General features: G+C 52.0%; 1 protein-coding gene across 1 annotated transcript in view; it reads right to left on the reverse strand.

Moving 5' to 3' along the window:
* Positions 1-12,794, reverse strand: part of TNFAIP8L3 (TNF alpha induced protein 8 like 3) — a 38,179-nt gene extending 25,385 nt beyond the window's left edge. Inside the window, exon 1 of the mRNA XM_056135416.1 lies at positions 12,707-12,794. Within this exon, the coding sequence (XP_055991391.1) occupies positions 12,707-12,758 (52 nt within the window). The 5' untranslated portion in view covers positions 12,759-12,794. The remainder of the gene's footprint in view (positions 1-12,706) is intronic.
* Between the last annotated feature and the right edge of the window lie 13,263 nt (positions 12,795-26,057).

Genomic DNA, 26,057 nt, shown 5'->3' on the forward strand with positions numbered 1-26,057 from the left:
TGTTTGGTTTTTGGGCCACACCTGGCTGTGCTTACTCAGGGCTTCCTCCTGGCTCTGTCCTCAGGAATCACTCCTGGTGGTGCTCAGGCAGTGGCTGGGGATCAAACTGGGTCAGCTGCATGCAATATAAGCGCCTTGGATCTGTACTATCTCTCTGGTCCTTTTCTGTTTTATGGGGTAAAAAAATATATTTTCAATCTCCCGCTACCCTACTAGAAAAAAATATTAGTTGACTTTCAAAAAGTCCCAGTGGCAGGAGGCATGCTGTTTTACAAGTCAAATCATTCAGGAGGGCTGATCACAAAGTGCTCAGTGATCCCACACCCTCTGGCCCATTTCTGATGCTGTTCTTCAGGGGCCAAGCTGGAAACTCGCTATTTCCAGTCACTATTACTCTCTGTATTTAAGGGACACGCTCGTACTGTTAGTTCTTAGTTTTTCATCTTCCTGTTACGGGAGGTGAGGAGTCAGCTCCCTCTGCACTCACGGCTCCTTCCGATTTGGTTCTATTTTTATTACACTGGTAAGCAGGGCTTGAGCGGGGCTGTGACGAGGCTCCGGATGCTGTTCATACTGAGTCACGTATCTCCCTCCTTACTCACCTTGTTTTTCCAGGAGCTGAGGACTGCCTGGCCGTGTTTCCTGGTTGGATTTTGGATCTATCCAGAACCAATCCAGGGGGCTGGAGAGAGAGTACAGGGGTGAAGGCACATGCCTGGCATACAGGTGACCCTCATTCGATCCCTGGCACCACATGGTCACTGAGTACCACCAGCTGCTGCCCCCAGAGGCCTCGACATACCCCCAGCGTGACCCTCGGACCCTCACATGGAACTGCTGGCTCAGTTGGCCAAGAATTGCAATTCTGATCCCCAGGACTCTTGAGTACCCATTGGAGCCCGCCCTTTCCCCCATAATGGAACCATTACACTCCTGATACTCCTAACAGAATCTAAAGCTATTTTCAATGGGGTCAAGTATATCAACTAACCTGCAACGTGTGTTTTCTTTCCTGAGAAGCCTCTGGAATGCACTTTTCCCTGCAAGCCGGCTCTAGGCTTTGCTTGGGTCTATCCTTCACCCCCTGTTCCCTGTGCACACCTCCTGCTCCTCGGACCCCATGGCCTCCTCTTTCCTCAGTTTCTTCCTGTTTCCAGGGAAAGATCTGGCACAGGCGCCAGCAATGTGCTTTCAAGAGCCAAAGACTATTGGTTCAAAAGACAAAGAGAAGCTTTGAGATCAGTGCTCACAGAACCATTAAAAATGTAACTGAGGAAACAGGTGTGCAAACCACACAAAGCAGGAGGCATGTTGGACCTGGTCGAGGGGTCCCTCCATGATTGAATCCTGCACTATCAACTCCCTAAGTGTGGCCATACTTTGGAGATCCAACATGCCTAATTTGGGGTAGAGGGAGAGCATCTAGTGGTACTTGGGGTCCATGTGTCCATGCAGTGCTGGCAATTGGACCTGAGGCTCCCCCATGCAAGACCTGGGCTGCAGCCCTCTGAGTCCTCCGCGGCCTCTCACACTCATGGGTCTTAGAATGACTTTGTTACACTCACACTTAAGGAGGACTGGATTGGACTTGGAACTCCTTGGTGGGAAATGTTGGGCTTGAGGAGCCATGGACACTGGGCTTGAGTTGTTGAGCTCTCTGTGTCTCTAATTAGAAAACTGGTCATTGGCAAGGGCTGGCTTTTTTCTCTCTGCAACTTTCAAAGCTTTGCTTCATGGCCTATTTCTAGGAACGGCCATGGGTCTTAGTAGTTTCCCCTGCTTTAATCCGGCTGTGTAGCAGGGAGTCTGGGGGGTAGGGGTAGGTGAGGGCCTAAGGTGGAAGAAAGGGAAAGAAGCTGGGAAAGATGGGCCATAGGGAATGGGGACATCAGGGTACAGCAGGGATATGGGACCAGGGAATAAGCTGCAGTGGTGCTCAGAGGCTACTCCTGACTCTGTGTTCAGGAGTGACCCCTACTGGTACCCAAGAGACCCTGTGGTGTCAGGGATCAAACCAGGGATGGCTACATTCAAGGTAAATGACTTCACCCCTGTATAGTATCTCCAGCCCCTGTGTTGAGCTCTTTAAAGCCAGGGACCCACTTCCAATAGGGCTGGAGTAGGCACCGCAGCTCCAAACCAGGCAGCCCTCAGAGGAAGGGATGGCTCTGGGGCACTCCTGGCCTCGCTCACTTCCTGACAACCCAACTGGCTGCCCCAAGCCTCTGCTCGGCCCCCTATCTACCTATCGCTGGCCTGTGCCCCTCTTCAGAATCTGCTTAAACTGCATCCATTCTCCTGGGTCATGTCAGTGTGTGTGTGTGTGTGTGTGTGTGTGTGTGTGTGTGTGTGTGTGTGTATCTGTGATCAAGGATGTTTTCCTCCCACCCAAAGCCGAAGTCTATCACTGGCCTCCCTTCTGTGGTGGAGAGAGTCTCTTTGCATGTGTGGGTACGGCTCTAGGGAGGGAGGGTGGATTATTCTGTTTTCAGCTGGAGAATGGCCCCCAAGAACACACTGTCTCCTACTTTTCCTGTGACCTCTGCTCTCCTCTCACAGCGGAGAACAGAGAGATGAACAGAGAGATGTAGTGAGCAGAGAGATGTGGCTGCAGGACTGGGAAATGATATCTTCCCGCTAAAATTCAGATCATCTTTAAAAGGAGAATCCCTACCCATTTTTTACCCTTCCAGAAAATTTCTCCTCCTCACTCTTATTTTTAATTTTTTGGAGGGGTTCTTTGGGTCACTCCTGGCAGTGCTTAGCAGGGGACTATCTGCTATGCCTGAAATCCCACCAGGGGTGACTTTATGGAAGGCAAGCACCTTAATCCCTGTTCTCTCTCTCCAGCCTTCTCCCTGCCACACTCACAGCTGAATAGTATTCCTCTTTGTGAGAAATGTCATCTGGCTAGTCACTATTTGAACATTTGATTTGTTTAGATTATTTGAGTTTCTGTCTTTTTTTTTTTTTTTTTGGCGAGGAGCAGGGAGAAGTTTCAGTGAAAGCCTGCCACTTACTCTGAGACTGGAGGACCCTTTGCAATTGCTCAATCTGTTTTTTCAATTTGTAAACTGAAAATAATTCCTGCTTTGCCCATGTCTAGCTTTGCTATGAGATCTTGTATCATGTTTGTTCCTATGGGTTCGCGGGTGTTTAAACTTTGAATAACTTGATAGCTGTTGGGACCACCAGCAGAGTTAAAGAGGGGGCGATGGGGTGTATGGGGGCGGGTCAGAAAATCCAAACAGAGATAACTCAAAATGAGAGGCATGTAAGTCAGCAAGTCTCTTCCTCCTGAGACTGGTTGCCAGTCAACTCAAAGTCAGTTAAACCCACTCAACACCTCTGTGGGTTCCCGGAGGTGGAGATGGCACAGGGACAAGGAGTATACTGACCGAGCCCGGTTCAATCCCCACCACTGCTAGGAGGCCCTGTGTCCCCAAGCCCTTGGGGTGGTGGGAAAGTGGGAGGGCAACAGCAGCTTATTCTTGGGCTCTTGCTTTGAACCAACAGCTCGTTGGCTAAGTGTCACAGGGAGTGGCCCTGCACGCCCCCACCCCCACCGGGCACCATTTGGGAGTCCCTACAAATGGTAATACAAATAACCTATTGTTTCTGGTGGGCCTCTCCTTCCTGACAAAGAGGGGTGGGCTACAGGCTGCCTCGTGCCCCTGGGCCAATACAGGCAATGCCTGCAGCCCAGACAGGGCCATTGGAAGTAGACCAGCTTCAAGCCCAGGTTTGGGGACAGCCCCAGCACAAGCGGAGTGTCAAGTCGCCTACAGCACCACTGACTTGCAACACTCGTTTCCTGCTGGAAGAGCAGAACCTTTAGTCCCACAGGAAAACTGCCAGCCTCTGAGCAGTTCACCTCACCTCCCTGGGCCTCCATTTCTGGGTCTATTAAATTGTCAGCACCTGGCCAAGAGGTGGCAAACACCTGGGAACAACATCTGGTAGGAATGAGCCTGGCCTGAGCCCACAATGAACACTTTATGTGAAAGAAGTGAGGCAACAGTACAGCAGATGGGGTGCTTGCCTCGAATGCGACCAACTCGGGTTTGATCCTCCTGCACCACATGTTTCCCTGAGCACTGCTAGGGATGGTCCCTGAATTCAGAGCCGGGAGTAAGTCCTGACCACCACTGAGCACTGTGGCCCACAAACAAAGAAGCAAGTGGGAATTCTGCCTCAGAAAATCAAGTAATGCATAACTTAAGAGGTAAAGGACATGTATAAAGAAAACCACAAAACACTACTTCAATAAATAAAAGAGGACATGAGGGAACGCAAACACACTGCCTGCTCATGGATTGGGAGGATTAACATTGTCAAAAAGGCAATACTCCCCAGTGCATTATACACATTCAATGTGGTCCCTATGGATACCCATGGCATTTTGCAAAGAAATAGATCAAATGCTCTTGAAATTCATATAAAACAATAAGCCCCAATAAATAGTTAAGGCAATTCTTGGGGAAAAGAAAATGGAAGGCACCACCATCCTCAACTTCAAACTACACTACATGGTGGTAGTAATTAAAACAGCATGGTATTGGAATAAAGACAGATCAGCAGACCAATGGAATAGAGTTGAATATCTTGACACAGACCCTCAAATATATTTGATAAAGGAGCAAGAAAGGCGAAGTGAGCAAGAAAAGCCTCTTCAACAAGTCCTGGGAATACTGAACAGCTATATGCAAAAACAAAACAAAGCAAAAACCTCAGATCTCTAATGGTAGGCACAAAAGTCAGATCAAAATGGATTAATGACCTCGATGTGAGACCTGAATCCATAAGGTATATGGAGGAAGACATAGGCACAATCCTCCATGACACTGAAGCTAAAGAGATCTTTAAAGATAAAATATCACTAACCAAACAAATGGAAGCAAAGATTAATAAATGGGAATACATTAAACTAAGAAGCTTCTGCACCTCAAAACAGTGACCAAAACATAGAGGCAGCCCATGGAATGCAAAAAATTATTTACACAGCACCCACTGGATAGATAAGGAATTAATATCTAAAATTTATAGGCATTTATAATTTATAAAGTTCTTGTAGAACTTTATGAGAAAAAAATCCAACTCCATCAAAAAATGGGGAGAAGAAATAAATAGAAACTTCCTCAAAGAAGAAATACAAATGGCCAAAAGGCACATGAAAAAATGCTCTGTATTGCTAGACATAAATCAAAACAACAGTGAGATATCACCTCACACCACAGAGACTGGCACACATCAAAAAGAACAAGAACAATCAGTGTTGGTGTGGATGTGAGAAACAACCCAAGTGCCCCAGAACAGATGACTGGTTAAAGAAACTCCGGTACATCTATAAAGTGGAGTACTATGCAACTGTTAGGAAAAATGAAGCCATGAAATTTTCTTAAAAATGGATGGACATGAAGAGTATCATGCTGAGTGAAATGGGTCAGAAGGAGAGGGACAGACATAGAATGACTGCACTCATTTGTGGGAGATTAAAAAACACAGTATGAGACTAACACCCAAGGACAGTAGAAACACGGGCCAGGAGGATTGGTCCACAGTTGGAACCCTGCCTCAGGTGCTATGGGAGATGGCAGTTGGGATAGAGAAAGAACCACTATGACAAAGATAGTTGGAAATGATCACTCTGGATAAGAACTGCATGCTGAGAGAGGTAAATGAACAAATATGATAACCTCTCAGTTCTGCATTGCAAATCATAATGACCAAAAAAGACACACACACACACACACACACACACACACACACACACACACAAAGAGGAAGAGGGACATAGAGGGAGGGGAGAGAAAGAGAGAGAGAGAGAGAGAGAGAGAGAGAGAGAGAGAGAGAGAGAGAGAGAGAGAAAGTGCCTCCTGCCCTCATAGAGGCAGAGGCAGACTGGGGCTGGGGATGATGAGAGGAAACTGAGGTCATCGGTGGTGGGAAACGTACCCTTGGTAGAAGGATGGATGTTGGAACGTTATATGACTGAAACTTAATCAGAACAGCTTTGGAACCATGTATCTCACAGTGATTTAATTTAAAAAAAATTATTTTGAAAGAAGAAGAGTGTAGAAATGTGAAGGATCGCTGCATGGGTCTCCATGGCTGTGGCTATCCTCACCGCTTCTCACCTGGTGTGACAATGGACACAACTTCTTCCCCTCTGAAGTTCCTCTCACCCTGTAAGCCCACCCTTCCTTCTCAGCCAGGGAAGGCAAAAAGCAGAGGTTTGGCTAATCAGTGGCTGAATAAACAGCAGTACTCCTACATTAAAAAAAAAAAAAAAGAGCAGAGGTCTGCCCTGCGGTCACCTCCCTCCCCTGCCCCGAGCTGGAGTCTCCAAGTGGCTGCCCAGGAGAAACTCGAGCCCCCAAACCAGGCAACTGGGAGGGGGGTGGTGGGCAACGTATGCCCTTTTCAGAGTTTCCTTCTGTATGAAATCAGAAGCCCTGGCGAGAGAAAGAGAAACAGAGAATCTCCATAAACCCATGAACAAGCTCCTCGTCGTGGGGCCAGGGAGTTTTGCAGGAAACAGACATCGCCTCTGAAAGGGGACCAGAAGCTCAAGGCTGCTCTTTTGGGTTTTCGACAGTTTAGAGCAATACTTGGACACCACTATCGTGTCTGCTTTTTTTTCCTGGAGAACTGAGTTACAAAATACTGGTTTCATATTAGGGTGTGTCCAACACTCTGCGTACCGCCCAAGCTTCCATTTTTATGGTCTGTACAACTGCATTTTCCATGAACAGGCCCAAATTTATTCCCAGGCGATGAAGTTTAAGAAAACCAATCCGAAGATTGTTGAAGATTGTTCTAAAGCAAGTCTCCGAGCATGTGCCAAGCTGTTTGCCTAAAGAGAATTATTTTTGATTTGTAAAACAACAGCAAAATCCATAAAAAAAAAACACAAAGGAACTGCATCTCCCCAGCATGCCTTAACATAATGAGGGGGAAAGGTGTTCACTGTTCTTATATGTTCCTTATATCAGGTAGTTACAGGGAACTCATTTTCAAAAAATTCTTCTTTCCTTATCTTTTTATTTCTAGACTTGCGCAGAATACAGCCCAAACACCCACCTACACAAGCATTTTACATAGCGTTGGAAGCCAAGCGACTGACAAAGCAAACAAAATTATGTATATCGTCTCCCTGTGAAGATTTGCATGGGAATCCAAACAGGAGCCAATGGCAGCTCTGGAGGAAGATGAACCAGTTAGGGGAAAGTGCTAACGGAAAGTGTGACTCTAATTTGGCTTTGCTGACAAATAAAAAAGCAGGTGCCATATATTTAAAAAAAAAAAAGAAAAGAAAACACTGTAGGAAATGGGACTTTATGCTTACACACCCATATATTTGCTCTCTCCCCCTGCAATTGGCTCTTACCCACCCCGCACACCACTCATGCCTTCCTGCGGGGACTCCTGGCCAGGCGCCCGTGCTCCAGCCTGCACGGGCGTTCTTCTACCTCTCTTCCCCTGTCCCGTGCCCCTGTCCCGGGACCCAAGCTGTAATCTCCACTGGTGCTCTTCAACCTTCCTCTCTCCCTGTAGGCTGCGTTAGTGATGGAAGTCCCGGCCCTATACTGTTGATTGCTGGTGCTGCCCGTGTGGGGTGGGGGGTGGGGTCTTCTGTCCCCCCTGTGACCACTGTGCTCATTCCACTGCCACTGGACACGACACCACAGCCCAGGTGTGAGCGGTTGTGAGCACTGAGTAGCTGGGTGCAGGGCCCTGTATCTGAAATGGCTCATGCACCGGCCTCAGTCGCCGTGGTGAGACGGAGATCAGGGTCACAGGCCAACGGCTCAGCTGCCCTTCCACTCCCGACCAGGCTGGCTTCTGAGGAAACCTTCCTGAAGAAGCTCTGCAGGCTGGTACGGGATGCGGCGTGGTCTGCCAGGGGCCTATGCAGGAAGGAAGGCTTTGTTCCTTGCCCTGAGATGACAGCCATCCCTTGGGGGTTGCCTGCATGTGACTGTGATGGGGTGGGGGGAGGGGCAGGAGGAGGCCAGCCCTTCAGTCCCACTCAGAGCTGAGCCATCTTCCCAGCCACAGCGTCCTGGGCTCCTGGTGGGCCCCACGTGCTTCTGGGCCCTGTTTAGTGTCTCCCCGGGCCTCCGAGGTGCTGAGCCAAGAGCAGTTCCAATCAGCCTCCTGGCTTTTGGGGACCACTCAGACCTTCAGCCAGCCAGAACCTACGCACGCTTAGGACACCTGGTGGCAGTGAGCAGAGGGCCTTTGGCCCGTGCCCTTGGAGAGAGAGCTTTGAGATCTCCAAGGAGGGCCCCAACAGTGAGACAGTGAGAAATGGTGTCAGGCAAGCACGTGGGCAGAGGCACTGCCGGCTGCAGGGCCCAGGCTGGCGTGCAGGGCTCGGGTGTCTGCACATGGGCTCAGGCTGTGTTCTAACTCCCTAACCTGGACTGTCCAGTCTCTCCTCATGTCATCCCCTTTCTTGCCCCCGCCGTGCCTCAGAACATCCCGAAGTGGAGAGGGTGAGCTCTGGCACTTCCGCATCAAAGCTTCTCTGCCTGTCTGGCCTTTGGGTGCGGGCTCCACGGGAGTCTCTCAGGAGGACGACGCACTTACTCCATCCACTTCATGCACTTACGCTGGAGGCAAGGTGCTCAGCCCTCAGGCAAGCACAGCCCAGAGTGCAGCAGAGGTGGAGGCCCCCGAAAGTCCCCACAGACAGGAATCAAGGAAAGGAGCATGACCAAAAGGAGTATGACCAACGGCCAAGCCCAGCGTCGTTCCCCGTGGTTCCTGTCCCAGCTGAGGGTTTTCCAATGGCACATCTGCCTAGGGACAGGGACAACAGAATAGATCCCTACCGTGAGCTCACAATAAAATCAATTTCAGGACCTGGCCATGCCCTGCTGGGATGCGCCTGGCCCTCCTGGGCTTACACCAACTTCTCCAGGCCGTTGAACAAAGCATCACAGCTAAACGCCTGCTGGAAAGAGGTGGGGGGGGGGGGCTGGTCTCCTGCTCTCACCCCAAGGCGGCCTGCCAGGCTCCTTCCAGTCCCCTCTCCTTTCCCTGCTTCTGTACAATCTGTCGCCCGCGGCTGTTGTTTGTTTCTCGGAAATGGCATTCGCTTTCTTCTGCGGGGCTTCGCCCGCCTTCCTGCTGCCGCCCCCACCACTAAGCGCACGGCCACACCCCAGGAGCGGCGGCTCCAGCTCCGCATTCCCCGCACTCCACGTCTGTCTGCCAGGCGTGGCTGCAGAGAAGCCAGCTCTCAGCACGCATGCCTCTGTGCCACCGGCAGCTTTCAGGGGTTCTAGAACTTTCTCTAACTCGTCCTCCCCACGCCCCCGGGACTTTCTTCCATCCAGTTTTCTTTGCTTCTGACTTCTGGAGGCCCTGTCTTCCTCTGGGCCACACCTGAATCCTCCCTATCCCAGCCACTTTGCTTTGGGGCGAGATTGGGGCCTCAGGGAGGGAACACCGGAGAGGGCAAAGTGAGGGGCTTGATGCTCCTCTACCACATCCCGACCCCAACACCCAGAAAACACTTCTCCGTAGCGCCCAGCTGACTACAAGGATGTCCCATTGGCTTGGCCCGCCTGGCCCGCCTATCCTGTGGTGGGCAGGAGGCGAGGTGTGCTCCCGGCTGGGGAGCCTCGCCCGGTTTCACAAGGCGGGGTGGGGGGTGCTGGGGGCCGGTCTCCTGCTCTCACCAGCTTGGCTGCTGGTGACTCGCCTGTTGCTGCTCAGGAAAGACTCACAGTCTCTCCCCCTGTGGGTCTCCCAACCTCTAGGATTTCTGAGCCATGGATGGTGGGTTTGCCAAAAGAGGCTGCCAAGTTGGGTCTCTGGAATGAGCCCAGCGTTCTGCACACACCAGCCTCTCCTACGCAGAGCAAGATCCCGGGCGGGGCAGCCGGGAGCACGGGTAGCGGAAGGGCGCAGAAGCAGCCATTTGGGCTTCCAGAGCACTAGGATTCCGTGGGGGGCGGGGGGGAAGCCCCTCGCTGCTCCCCACGCCCCTGGCACAGGGCACTGCTCCTGACAGCCACGAGGTGAATGGATGGGAGTGCTTTGGAAAGGGGCTCTTGAAAGCGATGTGGAGCTAGGAGACGTCCTTGCTTCTTCGGCCCCTCTGTAACGGGGGGGGGGGGGGGGGTGCCCAGCAAAATGGGAGAGAAGCTGCTCTGTCCCGGGCCACTCGCCTCCTTGAAGGGAAGAGTTTTCATCTGAAGGGGACACACCTGGCAGTGCTCAGGGCTTACTCCTGGCTCTGTGCTCAGGGGTCATTCCTGGCTGGTTTGGGGGTGGCAGGGATAGAACTGGGGTTGACTGCATGCCAGGCACAAGCCTTAACCCCTGTATTATTTCCTGTCCCACCCCTCTTCTTTATTTTGTTTGTTTTTTGGGGAAGGTCATACCCGGCGATGCACAGGGGTTATTTTACTCCTGGCTCTGCACTCAGGAATTACTCCTGCTGGTGTTCAAGGGACCATATGGGATGCTGGGAATCACACCCAGGTCAGCCATGTGCAAGGCAAATGCCCTACCCGCTACCACTCCAGCCCCCCTACCTCCCTTCTTGAGGGACCCCCTCCCATCTGTTAGCAAGTGGACTGAGTAAGGAGTCTCTGCTTCATAATTCCCGCAAGATGGGGAAAAGAGTAAAAATCATTTGTTTTCCTGTGCCCCCAGCTTGGTGCCTTGAGTTTGATGGGGATAAGAAGAGGTACGGGAGAAAAGTCTCTCCGAAGACACAGACACGCACGTGTGCATGCACACATGCGCACAGGCACACTCACACACACGGAGCAGCCTTTTCTCGCCCTCACACCCCCTCGCTCACCCGGATACAGGTTCTCAGGGGGAATGGCTGGTTCCAGAGCAAAGGTCAAGCCCGCGATCACATCCCCATCCCTGAACATGCAGCTGACGCCACCACCAGGATTTCCATCTGACAGGCTGCAGTCACAGCAAGGTGAGGAATTAGCATCGAGTTTTGAAGCTCTGTCACGAAGGCGAAAACGTTAAGACTGAAAATAATGAGTGAGACTGGGTGCCATTTAGCAGAATATCTGACATTCAAATAAATGTGCAACTGGTGAAAGTGGAGCACGGGAAGAAAGATGACACGCCTGTAGAGAGCAGGAAGACACACAATGGTGACAGTGGAGAAACACGGCCCGCCTCTGCAGGGGGCCACCGGACCTCGGCACCATGTCTGCCAGCAGCTTAGCAGAGACCTGGGACCAAACCCAGGGACCAAGCCAGGGGCAGGTGGGGGAACCCCTTCCCAGGGGGTACAGGCTGAAACACGCTAGGGTTGTAGTGCTGGAAGAACACTGCCACTTTGGGGGTGTGGATGGTGGAATCTTCCCTGCACCCCTAAAACATCCACTCTCCCCTACACCAATGTCACGTCTATAAAGGATAAAAAGGGAAGAAGGAACTCCCGTTTCACTGGGTCCCAACTCTTCTGGAGTTACTCATTCTTCTCTTTTGCGCCCTCCTCCCAAAGCACCCTCTTATCCTGGACCCCCTCTCCATCAAGCACCCAAGCGCTTCCGGGGACAGGGACGGTCAAGAGTCTTTGCTCCCCCATCTCCCCGAAGTCTGGAACACACTTGGTCACACACAAAACACCTTCCTCCCCCTGCAACTTTTCAACCATGTCAGGCCACCCACAAGCCCTTCTGGTGCTTTACAGCTACGGAAACGAGCGAGGTCAGGGGCACGTGTTTATGAATGACAGCCACACCCGCGAAGGCTTGCCACAATGGCCCTAGTGACAGGCTAAGGGGCACATGAAACGGTGAGAAAGGGAATCGCGTGAACCCCGGCTGCTCCTTCAACTGCTCCCTCGCACTTTGCCCTGTAGCTCCGGGAAACAGAAATCAAAGGCCCCTGGGCTGAGTGCTGGGACCTGAAGGAAGGTCGTGCAGCCACGCAGGACCCTGCGCCCTGCGCCAGCCCCACCTCGCCGGGGTGACGCTGCCCCCGTTCCTCCCTGGGGAAGGGCTGGGGGTGGGGGCTTGTTCTGGACTCCTGTCTCGCGCTGCCCCAGGAAGGTCTGGGCACGTGCAGAGCGCAGCAGGGTATATGCTGAGGGCGCTGGGCCTCGGGCGCGCGCACGTGGACGTGCTCCGGGTCCGGGCGGTGGGCGGCTTCTTGGGGGCTCAGTCTAGCAGACGGGGAACCGTCCTGTCCTCCCGGTAAGCGCCCAGCCCTGGCGTCCGTCACCACCGTCCCCTTGCAGGTGAGACCCGGCCCGCGTCGCGCCCCGGTGGCCAGTGTCCGCGGAGCTCCCTGGCTCGGGTCACCTGCTCCGCCGCGTCGCCGGCTCCGGCGTTTGGGAAAGTTGTTTCCAGGAGGGAAATGAGCGGTGGGGGGTGGGGGTGGGATTCGGGGGGACTGGGGGAGGACAGGGGTGCTGCAACCGTCGCGGCTGCGGCGAACTCCGGGCCGGCGCGCCCCGAGCCCGTCCCCGCCCCCGCCCAGCCCGGGCGCCCCGAGCCCGCGCGGCGCCGGAGAGTCTCCCCAAGACGCGCCTCCTAGCGCCGCGGGCAGAAGCCCCGAAGCAAACTCCCGGCGCGGAGCTCCGCGGCCCTGGTCTGGGGTAGTGGGGGACCGGGTCCCGCAGCTCCGAGAAGTGCCGGCGAAGTCCCGTCCGCGTCCCTCCCCCGGCCTCCCCGGGGTGCTGCCCCCGGCCCCGGCGCACCCCCCGTACCTGCGGCGGTCACCGGCTCGCCCTCGCTCTGCTCGCCCGAGTCCGAGTCCATGCTGCGGGCGGCTGTCCCGGCTGGGCAGCGGCAGCGCCCGGCGCCCCGCGATCGCCGCCCCGTGGGTGGGGCGCGCCGGCCGGGAGCGCGGGGGACGCAGGGGCGGCGCGCGCGGAGAGCGGCGGCGGCGGCGTCCGGCGCCCCGCGGGCTTCAGCCGGGGGTTAAGTAGCCCGGGGGCGGCGCCGCTCCTCCTCCCCGCGCCCCGAGCCCCCGGGAGCCGCGGGGCGCGGCAAGGTGGTGCGGGGCGGCCAAGCCCGGCTCCAGCCTCCGGGCGGGGCCCGAGCGCTTCTGCGCGAGTGGGCGAACCGAGAGGCGGCGAGTGGGAGTTCGGGGAGCCCTGGACCGTGGGTCCCTCTTCCCTCGGGAGTCCGGGGGAAGTGACCGTTCCCTGGGGTTCTGAAAGGTGGCGGGGGAGTCCGTCCAATAACACGCACGAGGGGCCCCCGAGCCCCTCGCGCGTCCAGCAAGGCACTGCGCGGCGCGCGGCCCGAAGCGCTCCCCCGTGCGTCTTCCCCGGCGTGGGCGGCCGGCCGGGTGCGCCTCGGGCCTGCGAGCCGGTGGCCACTGGGCGAATCCCCGCGGGCGGCGGGCGGAACTCAGCCCTGGGAGTCTGCGAGACAGGCCCCGCCACTCAGGGCCCCACCTCGTGGGGCAAGCACTCATTTTAAAACACGTGTGTGCCCACGCGCGTGCCTTTAAGGCGGAGTGCTAAACGTTGGGTAGGAGGGCGGTGTTTGTAGACGTGTTTAGTAAAATAAGATATTCAATTGGTGTGGGAGGCAATGCATAGAGCCGTAAGGCCCAGGAGATCTTCGTTGGTAATTCTTGGTTATTTATTTGGGTAGTCTCACTCTCTCTCTCTCTTTCTCTTTCTGTCTCTGTCTCTCTGTGTGTCTGTGTGTCTGTCTGTCTGTCTGTCTCTCTCTCTCTCTCTCTCTCTCTCTCTCTGTGTCTGTCTGTCTCTCTCTCTCTTTGTCACCGTCTCTTTCTTTGTCTCAGCTGTGCTCAGGTCTTAGTTCTGGTTCTGGGATCAGGGATCATTCCTGGCCAGGCTGGGGGTAGGAGTCGTTGTGGAACAGTCCCTATAGTTTTATTGTCTCCTAGAATGATCAGCTCCAAGGCACAATTCCAGGCCACCTTCTCTGCACTGTAGGTGCTTGTGATAGATGCAGTCTTCCTTGGTGGACTGGAACAAAAGGAAATCAGGAAGAGGAAGATTACTTCAAAAGCCCCCCATGTGCATTCATCTGTGCATTGAAGGATTTAATTTGAACCTGGGGGATTAAAAGTGGTTTAACGCTGGCAGTTTCATAGAATTCAAAATATACTCTGTGTGTGTGTGTGTGTGTGTGTGTGTGTGTGTTCTAGGTGTGCAGATGGAATCTCAAGGGCATCGCTGTGGGCTCTCAGGCCCCTTGAGCTGCAGACTTGGACTTTGAATATGAGGTCTAGGCTGCTTCTGACTGCGGGGGAGAAAAATGAGGTGAATTTTGCTTTTTGATTCCGTGGGTGGGGGGTGCTGCCTCCTTCGGACTCCACAGACTGCAATTACAGCTCTTCATTGGGTTCTCAGAGGCCTTTTTGGTTGGCCTAAGTCACAGACTTCAGTGGATAAAAGTTGGACACAGACTTCAGTGGAATGGCCCGAGGCGTCCTACACAAGATGTATGATTTTTGGGCAAATGCTTCACCCTCCCGATTTCCTTGTGTGCTGGCATCTCCTTCAGAGGGTGGTTCCGAGGGAATTCATGAAGTCATGAGTGTGGAAGCCATTACCCAATGCCTGGCACACAGCTAATGTCTGATAAGTGAAAACAACATTGGTTCTTAGAGTGAGTAGAACCCTTGTCAACAGCCAGACGTTTAAAATTTGCATTTTAAAATGAAAAGCATAGCGACCACGCTGAGATCAAAGTTGATACTCAAACAACATACTGGCACTGGCCTCTTTTTAAAAGCCTTCCCTCTTAGGTCTGCTGTCCTGAGGGAAAAACAGAGCAGTTCCGGTCAGAGAACAGAGCACGTTGAGCGAAGCAGAAGGCGGGCAGCTTCCTCTCTCCTGCAAGCGACAGGAAATGTAAAACTTTCTCTGTTCCCTTATAATGCTTTTCCTGGCATTTGGTGGATGGTGCCTTTGCTTGTTTTCATCTGTTTGAAGAGTCTTGGTTGAGGACCAGGGAAGCACATAGCACGAAAGTACTTGAGCATCACGGGAGTCGAGGGTACGGGGAAGCTGACTGTAAAACTTGTCAGCAGTAAACCCAGAGCCACCGCACACATTTAGGACACATCCGGACTAGTTAGCCACTGAGTCCTGTGTGCATTTCAAAGATAAAATGCTAGAGGGGCTGGGGGGTGAGGGGTGGAGGGCAGGGGTGCAGGGAGGCTGTTCATTGTGCTTCTGGAAAAGTTCATGAGAGTTGTGAGACAATCAACACCTCTTTACTCGTCTGTTCCTCTATTCAAGCACAGCACATTTCTAAAAGGAAAAAAAAAACAGGCAGAGCAGAATGAAAAACTGCTTGTGAAATGGAACAATGGAGAAGAGCGATCCAAGCAAAATAAAGTGTCCGTTCCAATTTCCTAGGATATTCAATCTGTCATAGGCTCACAAGACAGGGAAATGAGTGCTGGCACGCGTGCCTGTGAGAGGCACCCACCTTCTCAGTCCTCCCCGTGTGGAGAGATTGACATAAAAGGAGGAAATGCTTCGAATAGTGTCCTGGGACCCCACAAAATGAGAAGGGAAGTCTAAAGTGGGGAGTCTACAAACCAGTCCTACTGTCCAGACAGTCTTTCCCCAACAAAGAAAGCAAGATACCAACTCTCTGAAAAGAGGAAAGGATTTCAGTAGTTCCTCTGCATATTTTTAGAAGCATGGCATCACTTTGCAGACTTGAAATCTGGAGTCTGAGGATTATAAACCACTTTTCCACAGTGTTTCCACGACGTCGTCTTCCGTCTGGCTTGCTCCTCAGACACAGGCATTCCTAACCCCTGTTGGTCATTTCTTAGCCTCTGCTAATAATATAGGAGTTTAAAATTTTTTTTCTTTTAAAGGAATTTGCCTTTAAAAAAATCTGTTGGGGAAAAAGCATGTCTATTTTGCAGGGTGTCAAGAAATGGATAATAAAGTAGATCCATTTCTGCTAGCACCATAATACTCCTTTCATCTGAGCCGGGGAGTGACTCATCTGCGTCTCCTCCTGTGGGATGGTAGGGAGCTGTCTGCAGCCCTGGCAGGCAGCTGGGGGCGGCAGGGGTGCTTCTCTCCTGGGGAGCCCATCTAGCCCACAAACCCAGGGCGCTCTGCAGTTATGCCTTTGGGGCTGGAGGGGCCCCGGCACTTAGGCACAAGGCTGGCCAAATTGTAAAACCTGTGTGAATGTCTCAGAGTGAACCCACCATGGTTATACTCCCTGGGCAAGCCAGACAGTCGGGTCTGCACTGCCTCACATCCATCTGGCAGAACAAGATGCAGAACACAGCCTCGAGTGAGGGGGCTTTGCCCTATTTCTTTCTGCCTTGCAAAAATAAGCTTTCGTTGCTGTGAGAGAGCACAGGGGTGAAGGCACTTGCCTAGCAGGCAGCTGACCCCCGTTCCATCCCCAGCATTGTACAATGTTCCCTTAGCACTGCCTGGAGTGGCCCTCAAGCACAGAGATGGAAGGAGCTCCATGAGCCATAGAGTGTAGCCCCAGCCCTGCAATAAGTTTTTACAGCCTCCACCTGCTCCCCCTAATTTCAAAAGTAGATCACTGTAGAAAGTTAGGAAAACAAGTACAAACTGGCGCGTAGCTTTGCGGGTACAGCATTCTTCCTTTGTAACTTGCCTGTTCCTTTTAACCAAATGGTGTATTACTCCACTTCATCTTTGGCAATGTGATTTTTTCCTGGCTGCATGGTATTCTGCTGTATGGGTGTACCATAGTTCAACAACCCTCTCTTGTCGGACATTTTAGTTGTTTCCAGCATTCTGCTCTAGTTAGCAGCATCAGTGAACACACCCTCATGTCAAAATCTTTGCACACATTTTTAAAAAAGTTTCTATTTAGGTATACTGTGGTTTATAATACTGTTAATGATAGTTTCACATATACATGCTTCCAACACCACACCTATCACCAGTGTACCCACCTCCCTCCCCCAAGGTACCCATTGTCCCAATGTCCCTCCCTTTTAACGCGCCCCCCCCCCCCACACACACATACAAACTCAGTTCTGTGGATTCCATTATTCCATTTCATTGCCTTTGGCCTTTGTTGCTACCTTGCTGTGTATCTTTAAGTCCCACGTATGATCACTCTGTATCATTCCTTCTGGCTGACTACTCAGCATAAAACCCTCTGGATCCATCCGTGTTGCAGCAAATTGCAAGCTTTAGTTCTTTCTTAGAGCCACACAGTATTCCATTGTATATATCTTGATCCATTCATCTGTAGTTGAGCATTTGTGTTGTTTCTGTACCTTGGTTATTGTGCTGAGCGCTGCAACAAAGGTGCGCATATGTCCTCGTGACTTGTTTTTGTGTTCTGGGGATAGATGCCAAGAAGTGATGTCGTTGGGTCACATGGGAGCTTTATTCCTATTTTTGTTTCAATAAATCTCCATGTTCCTCTCTATAGAGGCTGGGTCAGATGACATTCCCACCGATAGGGCATGAGGGAAACCTTTCTCCCCACAACCCTTCCAACATTGGCTGTTCCAAAACTTTTTGATATTCACCATTTTCACTCATGTGAGCTGATCTCTTGGTGTTGGTTTTGGTTTTAGAGCCACACCTGGTGATGCTCAGGGTTTACTCCTGGCTCTTCACTCAGGAATTACTCCTGATGGTGCTCAAGGGACCATATAGGATGCCTGGGATAGAATGAGGGTCAACTGTGTGCAAGGCAAGTGCCCTTTCCACTGTATTATCATTCCCTAGGCATGGGCTTTGCACGAATTTTTACTCAATATCTGTGAACCTGAAACCTTCTAGTTTATTCTTGGGGGAGAGAAATAGCCAGCAAGTCATAGCCAACAAAATAACTGATGTTGCTATATTGAGACTTCAGGGTTATGGAGAAACATGCTGAACATGATTCCCGCCCCCTCAGTGGAAGGGGGTTATTTGAATTCTGTCTTGCACTTACTAAGCACCAACTAAGCCTGGCATGGGGGGCTTCCTGTAGGTGGAGGAGTGTAATCACTTCTTTGATGGGCACCATCCTCTGCATAGCCCGAGGTAAGCCAAGAGCCTGGTGGAAGACAGGACCCGAAGGAGGCTGGCAGTGTGGGCAGTGAACCGTCTGGATTCTTAGCCAGGGGACAGCTTCCAGAGCACCACACCAGAGGGAGAAAGACTGAGATGCAGGAGGGAGAAAAGAAAGAAGAGAGAAAACTCTGGGGGCCCAGTCTGTTGTGCTTTGCCCCCACTTCCTGTGGCTTGAAGAACGGGACTGGGGTCTTCTGCCAGCCCTGCTGGGAATTGCTCTGAGGATGTGGACGGGTGGGTCCTGCTTATTGCATCTACTCTGGGGGCTGCAGCTTGTAGCTGTGCTGTGCTGGAGCCCTTCTTACCAGGAGCCCGTGCCTCCTCAGTGAGTACCCTAAAGCCTGGCTTCTTTTGGGTTTGTTTTCATCAGGGGGGCCACCCCCATCAGTGCTCAGGGCTTAGACCTGGCTCTGTAGTCAGGTGCTCGGGGCACCGTATGCCATGCTGGAGATGGGAGCAACATCAGCTGCTTGCAAGGCAAGTGCCTGATCATCTCTTGTCCTATCTCTGCGGCTGCCAGTCCTATCTCTGGCTCTTAAGCTTGTGGGTCATGACTCCAGATGTAACTGAATGTGGGGATTGCTAAAATTTCAACAGCAGTGCAAGGTTTCTGACCCCATCATGGTCTGGGTTGTATTTTGAGGGCAGGGAGAAGAGGGCAGGATCCCAAGTGGGAAAAGTCAGAGGCAGCCTGCCCGGAATGACTGTGTTGGCTCTGCTGCTGCCTCTCTGTCTTCCTGCATCCCTTATGGAGCTACATGGCATGGCCAGGCATCAATATTATTCCTAGGGGGAGAGAAGGCAGCCAGGACCCGGTTGGCTTAAATAGCCACAAGAGTCATTCTGTTAGCGCAGTAGAACCCTCATCCCCCAGCTTGAGAGTCCTTTAGCTCTATATGAAGACCTGCGTGAAGCTCAGATGCTTCAGAAACTAATTGTACAGTTTCAGTAGACAGGTCTGGGTCCCTCCCCTGGCCCAGCCCTTTCCTCCCTTCCTCCTTCCCCCCCACCCTCTGTGTTTCCCCCACTCCTGATTGTGCTCAGAGCTTACTCCTGGCTTCTCATTCAAGGATCACCCCTAAAGCTGCTTGGAGAATCACATGGGATGCCATGTGGAGTCAACCTAGGTTGACCGCATGCAAGGCAAGTGCCTTACCTGCCATGCTGTCACCCCCCAACCTCTCCTGTGACCCATACCCCCTGTTATATGTCCTAACCCTCGATGCCTGCTCTGGATTATGACATCCTGGTTCAGTTCCTGTGAGGTCTGTCTGCTTCCTGTACCCAGCACGCTGACTGCATCCTGCACAATTCTCTGTCTTGTCTATGCTTTTCTCATCTGGAACCTGCAGCTGGAGTCCTGTCATCTGTCTTTGGGGGGTGTATTCAACATGTAGGTGACTGTACTGGCTCAGGTCAGGTTGAGCTTGGCCTGCCACGGACAGAAAGGTCTCATGGTAGGACCTGGGCCAGTGTGTTTCTCCTCTTTCCAACGATGACCTCTCCTGACCCCGTTTCCTGCCTGTGTTCCCCTCTGTCCTGCAATTTGTCCCCTCGTCTCATGCCATGGCCCCCACTTACGTGATTTTTATGTGTGGCATCTTTGGCATATCTTGGGGCCCATAGTGGTTATAAGGCCCCAGTTGGAAAGAAGTGCCCTAAAGAGCTGAGTCTGGTGGGCTACCAGCTGTGAGCTGCCAGGCGGAATCCAAGCTGCCATTGGGTATCTGTGGGCACCACATTTATGGAGACAGACCAGGGAGCTACCAGTGGAGGGGAATCCAGGCCATGAGGATGTGGAGAGCACTGTGTACGGGGCAACTGGAGGCTAGGTAGGGAGGAGAGTGAATGGGGATGGTTCCTGTCCAGGGTTCCTCGGCTCCAGGCAGACGGGAGCAGGGTTCACGGGGAGTTTCAGGGGAGGAGAACATGGAGAGCTGGCAGCAGGAGAGGGGCTGGCCGCTGCCCACTGCATGGGTCATCCAGTTTCTGCCTGGATCCAGGCAGTTGGAGGTGATGGAGGAAGGTGGAAGGTCAGGAGGAATAGGGGAAGGGGGGCTCTCTGGTCTGGCTCCCTCAGGACTCTGCACCTTAGGAGTGCCCACCACTTGCTCCTGGCTCCACTCTTACCAGATGGACCCACTGTCCAGCCAGCTTGCCTGCCTGCCCTCCCTCCCTCCCTCCCTCCCTCCCTTCCTTCCTTCCTTCCTTCCTTCCTTCCTTCCTTCCTTCCTTCCCTCTCTCCCTCCCTCCCTCCCTCCCTCCCTCCTTCCTTCCTTCCTTCCTTCCTTCCTTCCTTCCTTCCTTCCCTCCTTCCTTCCCTCCCTCTCTTTCTCCCTCCCTCCCTCCCTCCCTCCCTCCCTCCCTCCTTCCTTCCCTCTTTCCTTCCCTCCTTCCCTCCCTCCCTCCCTCCTTGCTTCCTCCCTCCCTCCCTCCCTCCCTCCCTCCCTCCCTTCCTTCCCTTCTTCCCTCCTTCCTTTCCCTTCTTCCCTTCCTCCTTCCCTTTCTCCCTCCTTTCCTCCCTGTCCCTCCCTCTCATCCCTTCCTCCTTTCCTCCCTTCCCTTTCCCTCTCCCTCCCTTTCTTCCTTTCCTCCATTCTTCCCTTATTCCTTCCCTTTCTTTTCCTTCCCTCTCCCCCCCCCACCTTGCCCCCTTGCCACCCCATATTCTTACCCAGGGCCTCTTGCTTGTCATCAGGTGACCACAGTCCTGGCTCTGGAGTTGTGGCCATGGTTCCTCCAGTTGCTGCGTCATGAAGCGTCACTTACTGCTTTGTTTGGTTTCTTGACTTTTCCATCATCTGAGTAGCCAGTTCCCTGCTTCATTTGAAAATGCATAACCGTTTCTCCTTTCCTAGTTGAGCATGATTTGTACAGGCATACACGGAGAAGAGAACTCTCTCTCCCTTCCTCTCTCTCTCTCTCTCTCTCTCTCTCTCTCTCTCTCTCTCTTTCTTGGTAGAGGGGGCCCCTTCTAGTGCATTTAGGCATCAAAACCAGAGCACATGCAAATCCTGTTCTGTTCCACTTGACATTCATTCCTGGCCCCAAGGAAGAGTGTTTTACTGATTCCAGGGGGAATGCATGTACTGTGGGATGCTGGATTGAATTTTCCAGAGGGTTCTTCTGCCTCTTGGGGCCCAGATCCTAGGGGTGGCAGAATGCAGAATAGAATATGGGGCTCCTGGCCCCTGGATTAGCATTCTTCTCATTTGCTGTTATTCATCCTCATCTCCTGCATTTGTCTTTATTAACCATTCACTCGGGGTTTATGTTAATCACGCTTCTCATCCATGGGAGACAAAATTGAGTCTCCTACATTCTTCCCCCCCCCCTTTTAATTCTCTTGTAATTATGTGACAACCCAGTTCAATAATGCTTACTCACTAATTATTTTACGGAACAAATACTGCTCGCCAAGTGTGGAGTTGAACCTTTCCCCCCCATCAAAGCATTTTCTACTTAGAAAAGCTAAATACATGTTCCAATCTGGAAGGTCCATTTATGTAAGTTCTCTGGTTTTGTAATATCTCCATTGCCTGGAGGACTGTGGAGAGGGTGGAATGTTGGAGGTCACCTCAACTAACCCTGTTGCTGTCGATAGAAAAAAACAAGTTCCAGGGCTAGGGAGACAGGACAGGGGCTAAGGGGCTTGCCTTGCCCATGGTCTACCCAGGTTTCTTCCCTGCCTGCCACCACATATGGGCTCTTGGACTCCCCCTCAACCCCCCATCTCCCCAACACAGGAGTGATCCGTGAGCACTGACTCAGGATGAGCTAAGCCCTGAGCACTGCTGGGTATGGCTCAAAAACCAAAAGTAAGCCAAAAAATAAAAAATAAAACCCACAAGCTTAGAAGGATGGAGTGGTTTGTTCTTGGTACAGATTGGGGACATGACCCCAGCTCTCCATCCCTGCTCTGTACCAGACACCGGGGAGGGGCCTCCACACTCCCTCATGGACAACTTCCCTCTTTACTGCATCCAGCTTGCAGTCTGCTTCTCTCCTTGGCTCTTAGATCTCTTCCCCCAATACTAATCTTGTCTCTGACACCCAGTGTTCTAGCAGTCCATCTCTCCCTAGAATGCAGTTAGTAAGAGCAAAACTCGACCCTTCTTTTTTTCTTTCTTTTTTGTTTTTGGGTCACACCCGGTGATGTACAGGGGTTACTCCTGCCCCATGCACTCAGGAATTACTCCTGGCAGTGCTTGGGGGACCATATGGGATGCTGGGAATCAAACCCGAGTTGGCTGCGTGCAAGGCAAACACCCTACCCGCTCTGCTATCGCTCCAGCCCCAAAACACAACCCTTCTTTTATTTATTTATCTCCTTGGGTTTGGAGAACCACACCCAGAAGTGCTCAGGGACTATTTCCGGCTCTGTGCTCAGAAGTGACCCCTTGGCAGTGCTCGAGGCACCATCTACGAGGCCAGGGCTTCAACGCAGCATCAGTAGGATGCAAGGCAAGTGCCTTAATCCCTGCACTCGCTCTAGCCCTTCTTAGAAATTTATTTATTTCAAAAACATCCTTCTGTACCCTCCTTTCTCTTCTCCCCTACTAATCTCTTCTGGATTCTCAAACTTTCCACTCCTCTCCAGCCAACAGTTTCTTTCTCACTAAGCTTCCCCTGAATATTGTCCTTCCAGTGGTTCTCCCGCCTTCTGCGTACAGAGCCAATCTGCCTGGTGCAAGCCATCAGCACTTCAAAGGGAGGAATCTTCCAAGTTCTGAATAGAACTCTGGCTTGGCATAAACCTTTGGTCATTCTCCAGGGAAAGTCATGCATCGTTGTCCTTTGTTAGGCTCCCGGGGCCTTTGCTGTGACTCCCTGGCCTCTGGACTGTGGATATCAGCATCTTAACACTGCAGACACATAGATGGGAAATCCTTCCCTAATCCAAGCCTCGCACGTTTATTTTCACTCGTGCCATTCTGCGCCCCTCCTCCCGTGGGAGTTGCCATTGTTTCAACAACTTTCTCGTGGGGCTGTCAGGATCAGTCTTAGCTGGTTTTTAGATCTTGCCAAGCAGGTTAGGTTCATCAGAAATACATCCTTGACAATAGGATATTTGAGTCACTGGGACCATATTCAAAGGAACGAATGCTCTGACCCAGCATAGACACATGGAAACCACATTTCCAGTTGGCTCAGTTATGTTCTCTTGTCCGTCCTAACCTTTTCTTTCTTCCAACATGAGTTTTGTCTAATCACATCATTGTCAGGAGTCCAGGAAATCAGTTTGTCCTTCCTGTTCCTGCAGCTCCTCCTTTCTTTCGTCTTGATGAAGTGGCTGGGTTCCAGAATCAGATCCAGGGTTTCTCCATCATCTTTCTGATGCCTGTCTTCTTGTCTTGTGCTGCAAGAGTTACCCCGGGATGGGCAGTGGCTGGTGGAGGACTGCAGGCTGCACCCCAGCCCCGTCCAGCTCCCTCTTGAGGCACTGGAGGGTGGGGCCAGGGGGTGCCCGCCTTCCAAGTCATCCCGTGTGGTCCCCTTGAATCCCCCATCCCGGCATGCCAACAGCCACCCCGTCCCCCAGGCTCTTCCAATTGCTTCCCTTGTTTGTGTCTCCCTTCCACTTTGGCAGCCACACTCCTAGAACATCCTAATATTATTTTCTCCGCGAGTGTCTTGGTTTGACCCTCTTCTTTCCAAATCCGTTTCCTTCCTGCCAGCGCATCCCCACCCCAGATTGCTGCAGAGCACTTTCTCCACAGCCTGACCCCCATTAGTGCTCCTGCAGCTCAGGCTCTGTCGAGGGTGCAGGGCTGAGACGCTGCCTCTGCAGCATCCGCAGAGGCCTGGAGACACAGAGAACCAACCAGAGTCTGAGCACTCACGGGCTCGCCCACAGTTACTCTCTCGGTTCCTCCATCTGCGGCAGCCCTGTCTGGCCTGGCCTGGGGGCCCACTTGCCCCTCCTCCCGCAGCGCAGGGCCTGGCTCCTTCTGGCCAGTGGATGCTATGATGTGAAGGCTGGAGGTTCGGATCTTTGGCTTGGCCTCGGGCCCTTCTGCCTGGAATTATCCTCATGGGAACTCCTGACCAGTACAGCCCTCGATTCCGCACACCCATTGCCCCTTGGCCTCATCCTGGGCCACCCCATGTTGGGTAATTCCTGCCGTGTGGGAGTGAAGACACCTGGGTTTGTGTCCTGGCTGATTGTGGGCTTGATAAGTGTCCGAAAATAGTTCAGGGGACCCGAGGCGGGTCCTCATCAGAGGCCAGTCTCCAGACCTTGCTGTTCCCATGCTTGGAATAGGCCCTTCCACCCCCCATTCCTCCCCTTCTCCAACTGCCCTACAGCTCCTGAACTTGTCTTCAACAATACCCTTTCCCTCCTGAGACAGGGAGGGGATGAGTCTCGTGCGTAACCTGACATCCAACATGCCCTGGGCCCGCATATCCTTGACTCGGTTTCTCTTTGGTTCTGCCCCCACAGAATGTGTAAAGAAAATGCTTGGGGTACCCCCTGGATGCTGACTCTCTCTGCTGTCTGGCTACTACCGTTCTTATGGTGATGCAGGCCAGTCTTCAGCCCCAGAGTTTGTCTAGTTTGACAGTCTACCTGTCATTAGCAGACTCTTACTTTGCTTCAGAAATTAACTTCGGGGGTGGGGGTTTAGGGACCCACCCAGTGGTGCTCAAGACTTATTCTGGGAAGCATGCTGAAAGTAGACCATAGATCAAACATGATTGCCACTCAATACCTCTTTTGCAAACCACAACACCCCAAAGGAGAGATAGAACAAAAGGGTATGCCCTGCCACAGAGGCAGGGTGAAATGGGGGGATGGGGGGTGGGAGGGATACTGGGATCTGTGGTTGCGGGAAATGGGCCCTGGTATTTGATCATTGTATAATTGAAACCCAAGCACAAAAATTTGTAAGTCTACAACTGTACCTCATGGTGTCTCACTAAAAATAATAAAAAAGACTTACTCTGTGCTCTGTGCTCAGGGATCACTCCCGGCAGGGCTTGGGGTTCATATGCAGTACCAGGGATTGAACCGGAGTCAGCCACATACAAGGCATACTTGTACTCTCTTTTTAGTGCCTCAACAATTAGCTTGATCAGACTTGTATTTAATAATTTTCTAAATTGATTTGCCATTAGTCAATAGTAGGTAGAGCACTTCAGGTCTATAGTTGAACACCTCTATATCTATAGTATTTACTGTTCCTGCCACCAAAAAAATTCCTCTGCCCATTCCTCAGACCCATTCTTGTTTTCCACTGGCAACCGCCATAATTTCCATAGCGTTAAGGAGTTAATTTTGTTGTTGATTTTTTTTGTTATTTTGTTTCCGTTCACAAAATATACATGTTCCATACATTTTGTTCCATGAGGCCCAGTTATATTTTTAATGGCAGCATAGTATTCCATTGAGTTTGTAGACCACAGCTTCTTTATACAGTTACCTGTCACTGGGAATTAAGGTTGATTCTATGTTTGGGTTGTTGTGAATAAGATTGTTTTTCACTCACTATTATGTACAGAGAGTACCCATAGCCTTTCAGATTAGTGTTTTCCTGTCCTGCCAGTGACTGCGAAGGAGTGATATTGTTGGATCATTGGAATTTTTAATTTTACTTTTGAGACATTTCCATACCATTTTCCAGAGTGACATGCCAATAACATTAGCAACAATGGTATATCCCAGTTCTTTTCTTCCACATCCCCACCACCACCAGTTTGATATAGACCATTCTCATCAGTTGGTGTGCTTTTGATTTGCATGTCCCTAATAATAGGTCCTGTTGGATATTTTTTATGTGTCTGAGCCATGTGATTATCTTCTTCACAGAAGTGTCTCTGCAAGTTGATGGGGTCGTTTGCTTAAAAATAAACCCTGGGGCTGGAACGATAGCACAGTGGGTAGGGAGTTTGCCTTGCACAGGGTCGGCCCGAGTTTGATTCCCAGCATCCCATATGGTCCCCTGAGCACTGATAGGAGTAATTCCTGAGTGCATGAGCCAGGAGTAACCCCTGTGCATCGCTGGGTGTGACCCAAAAAGCAAAAAAAATAAAATAAAAT

Source organism: Sorex fumeus, unplaced genomic scaffold (genome assembly GCF_029834395.1).
Source record: "Sorex fumeus unplaced genomic scaffold, SorFum_2.1 ptg000111l, whole genome shotgun sequence".
NCBI classification, from domain to species: domain Eukaryota; kingdom Metazoa; phylum Chordata; class Mammalia; order Eulipotyphla; family Soricidae; genus Sorex; species Sorex fumeus.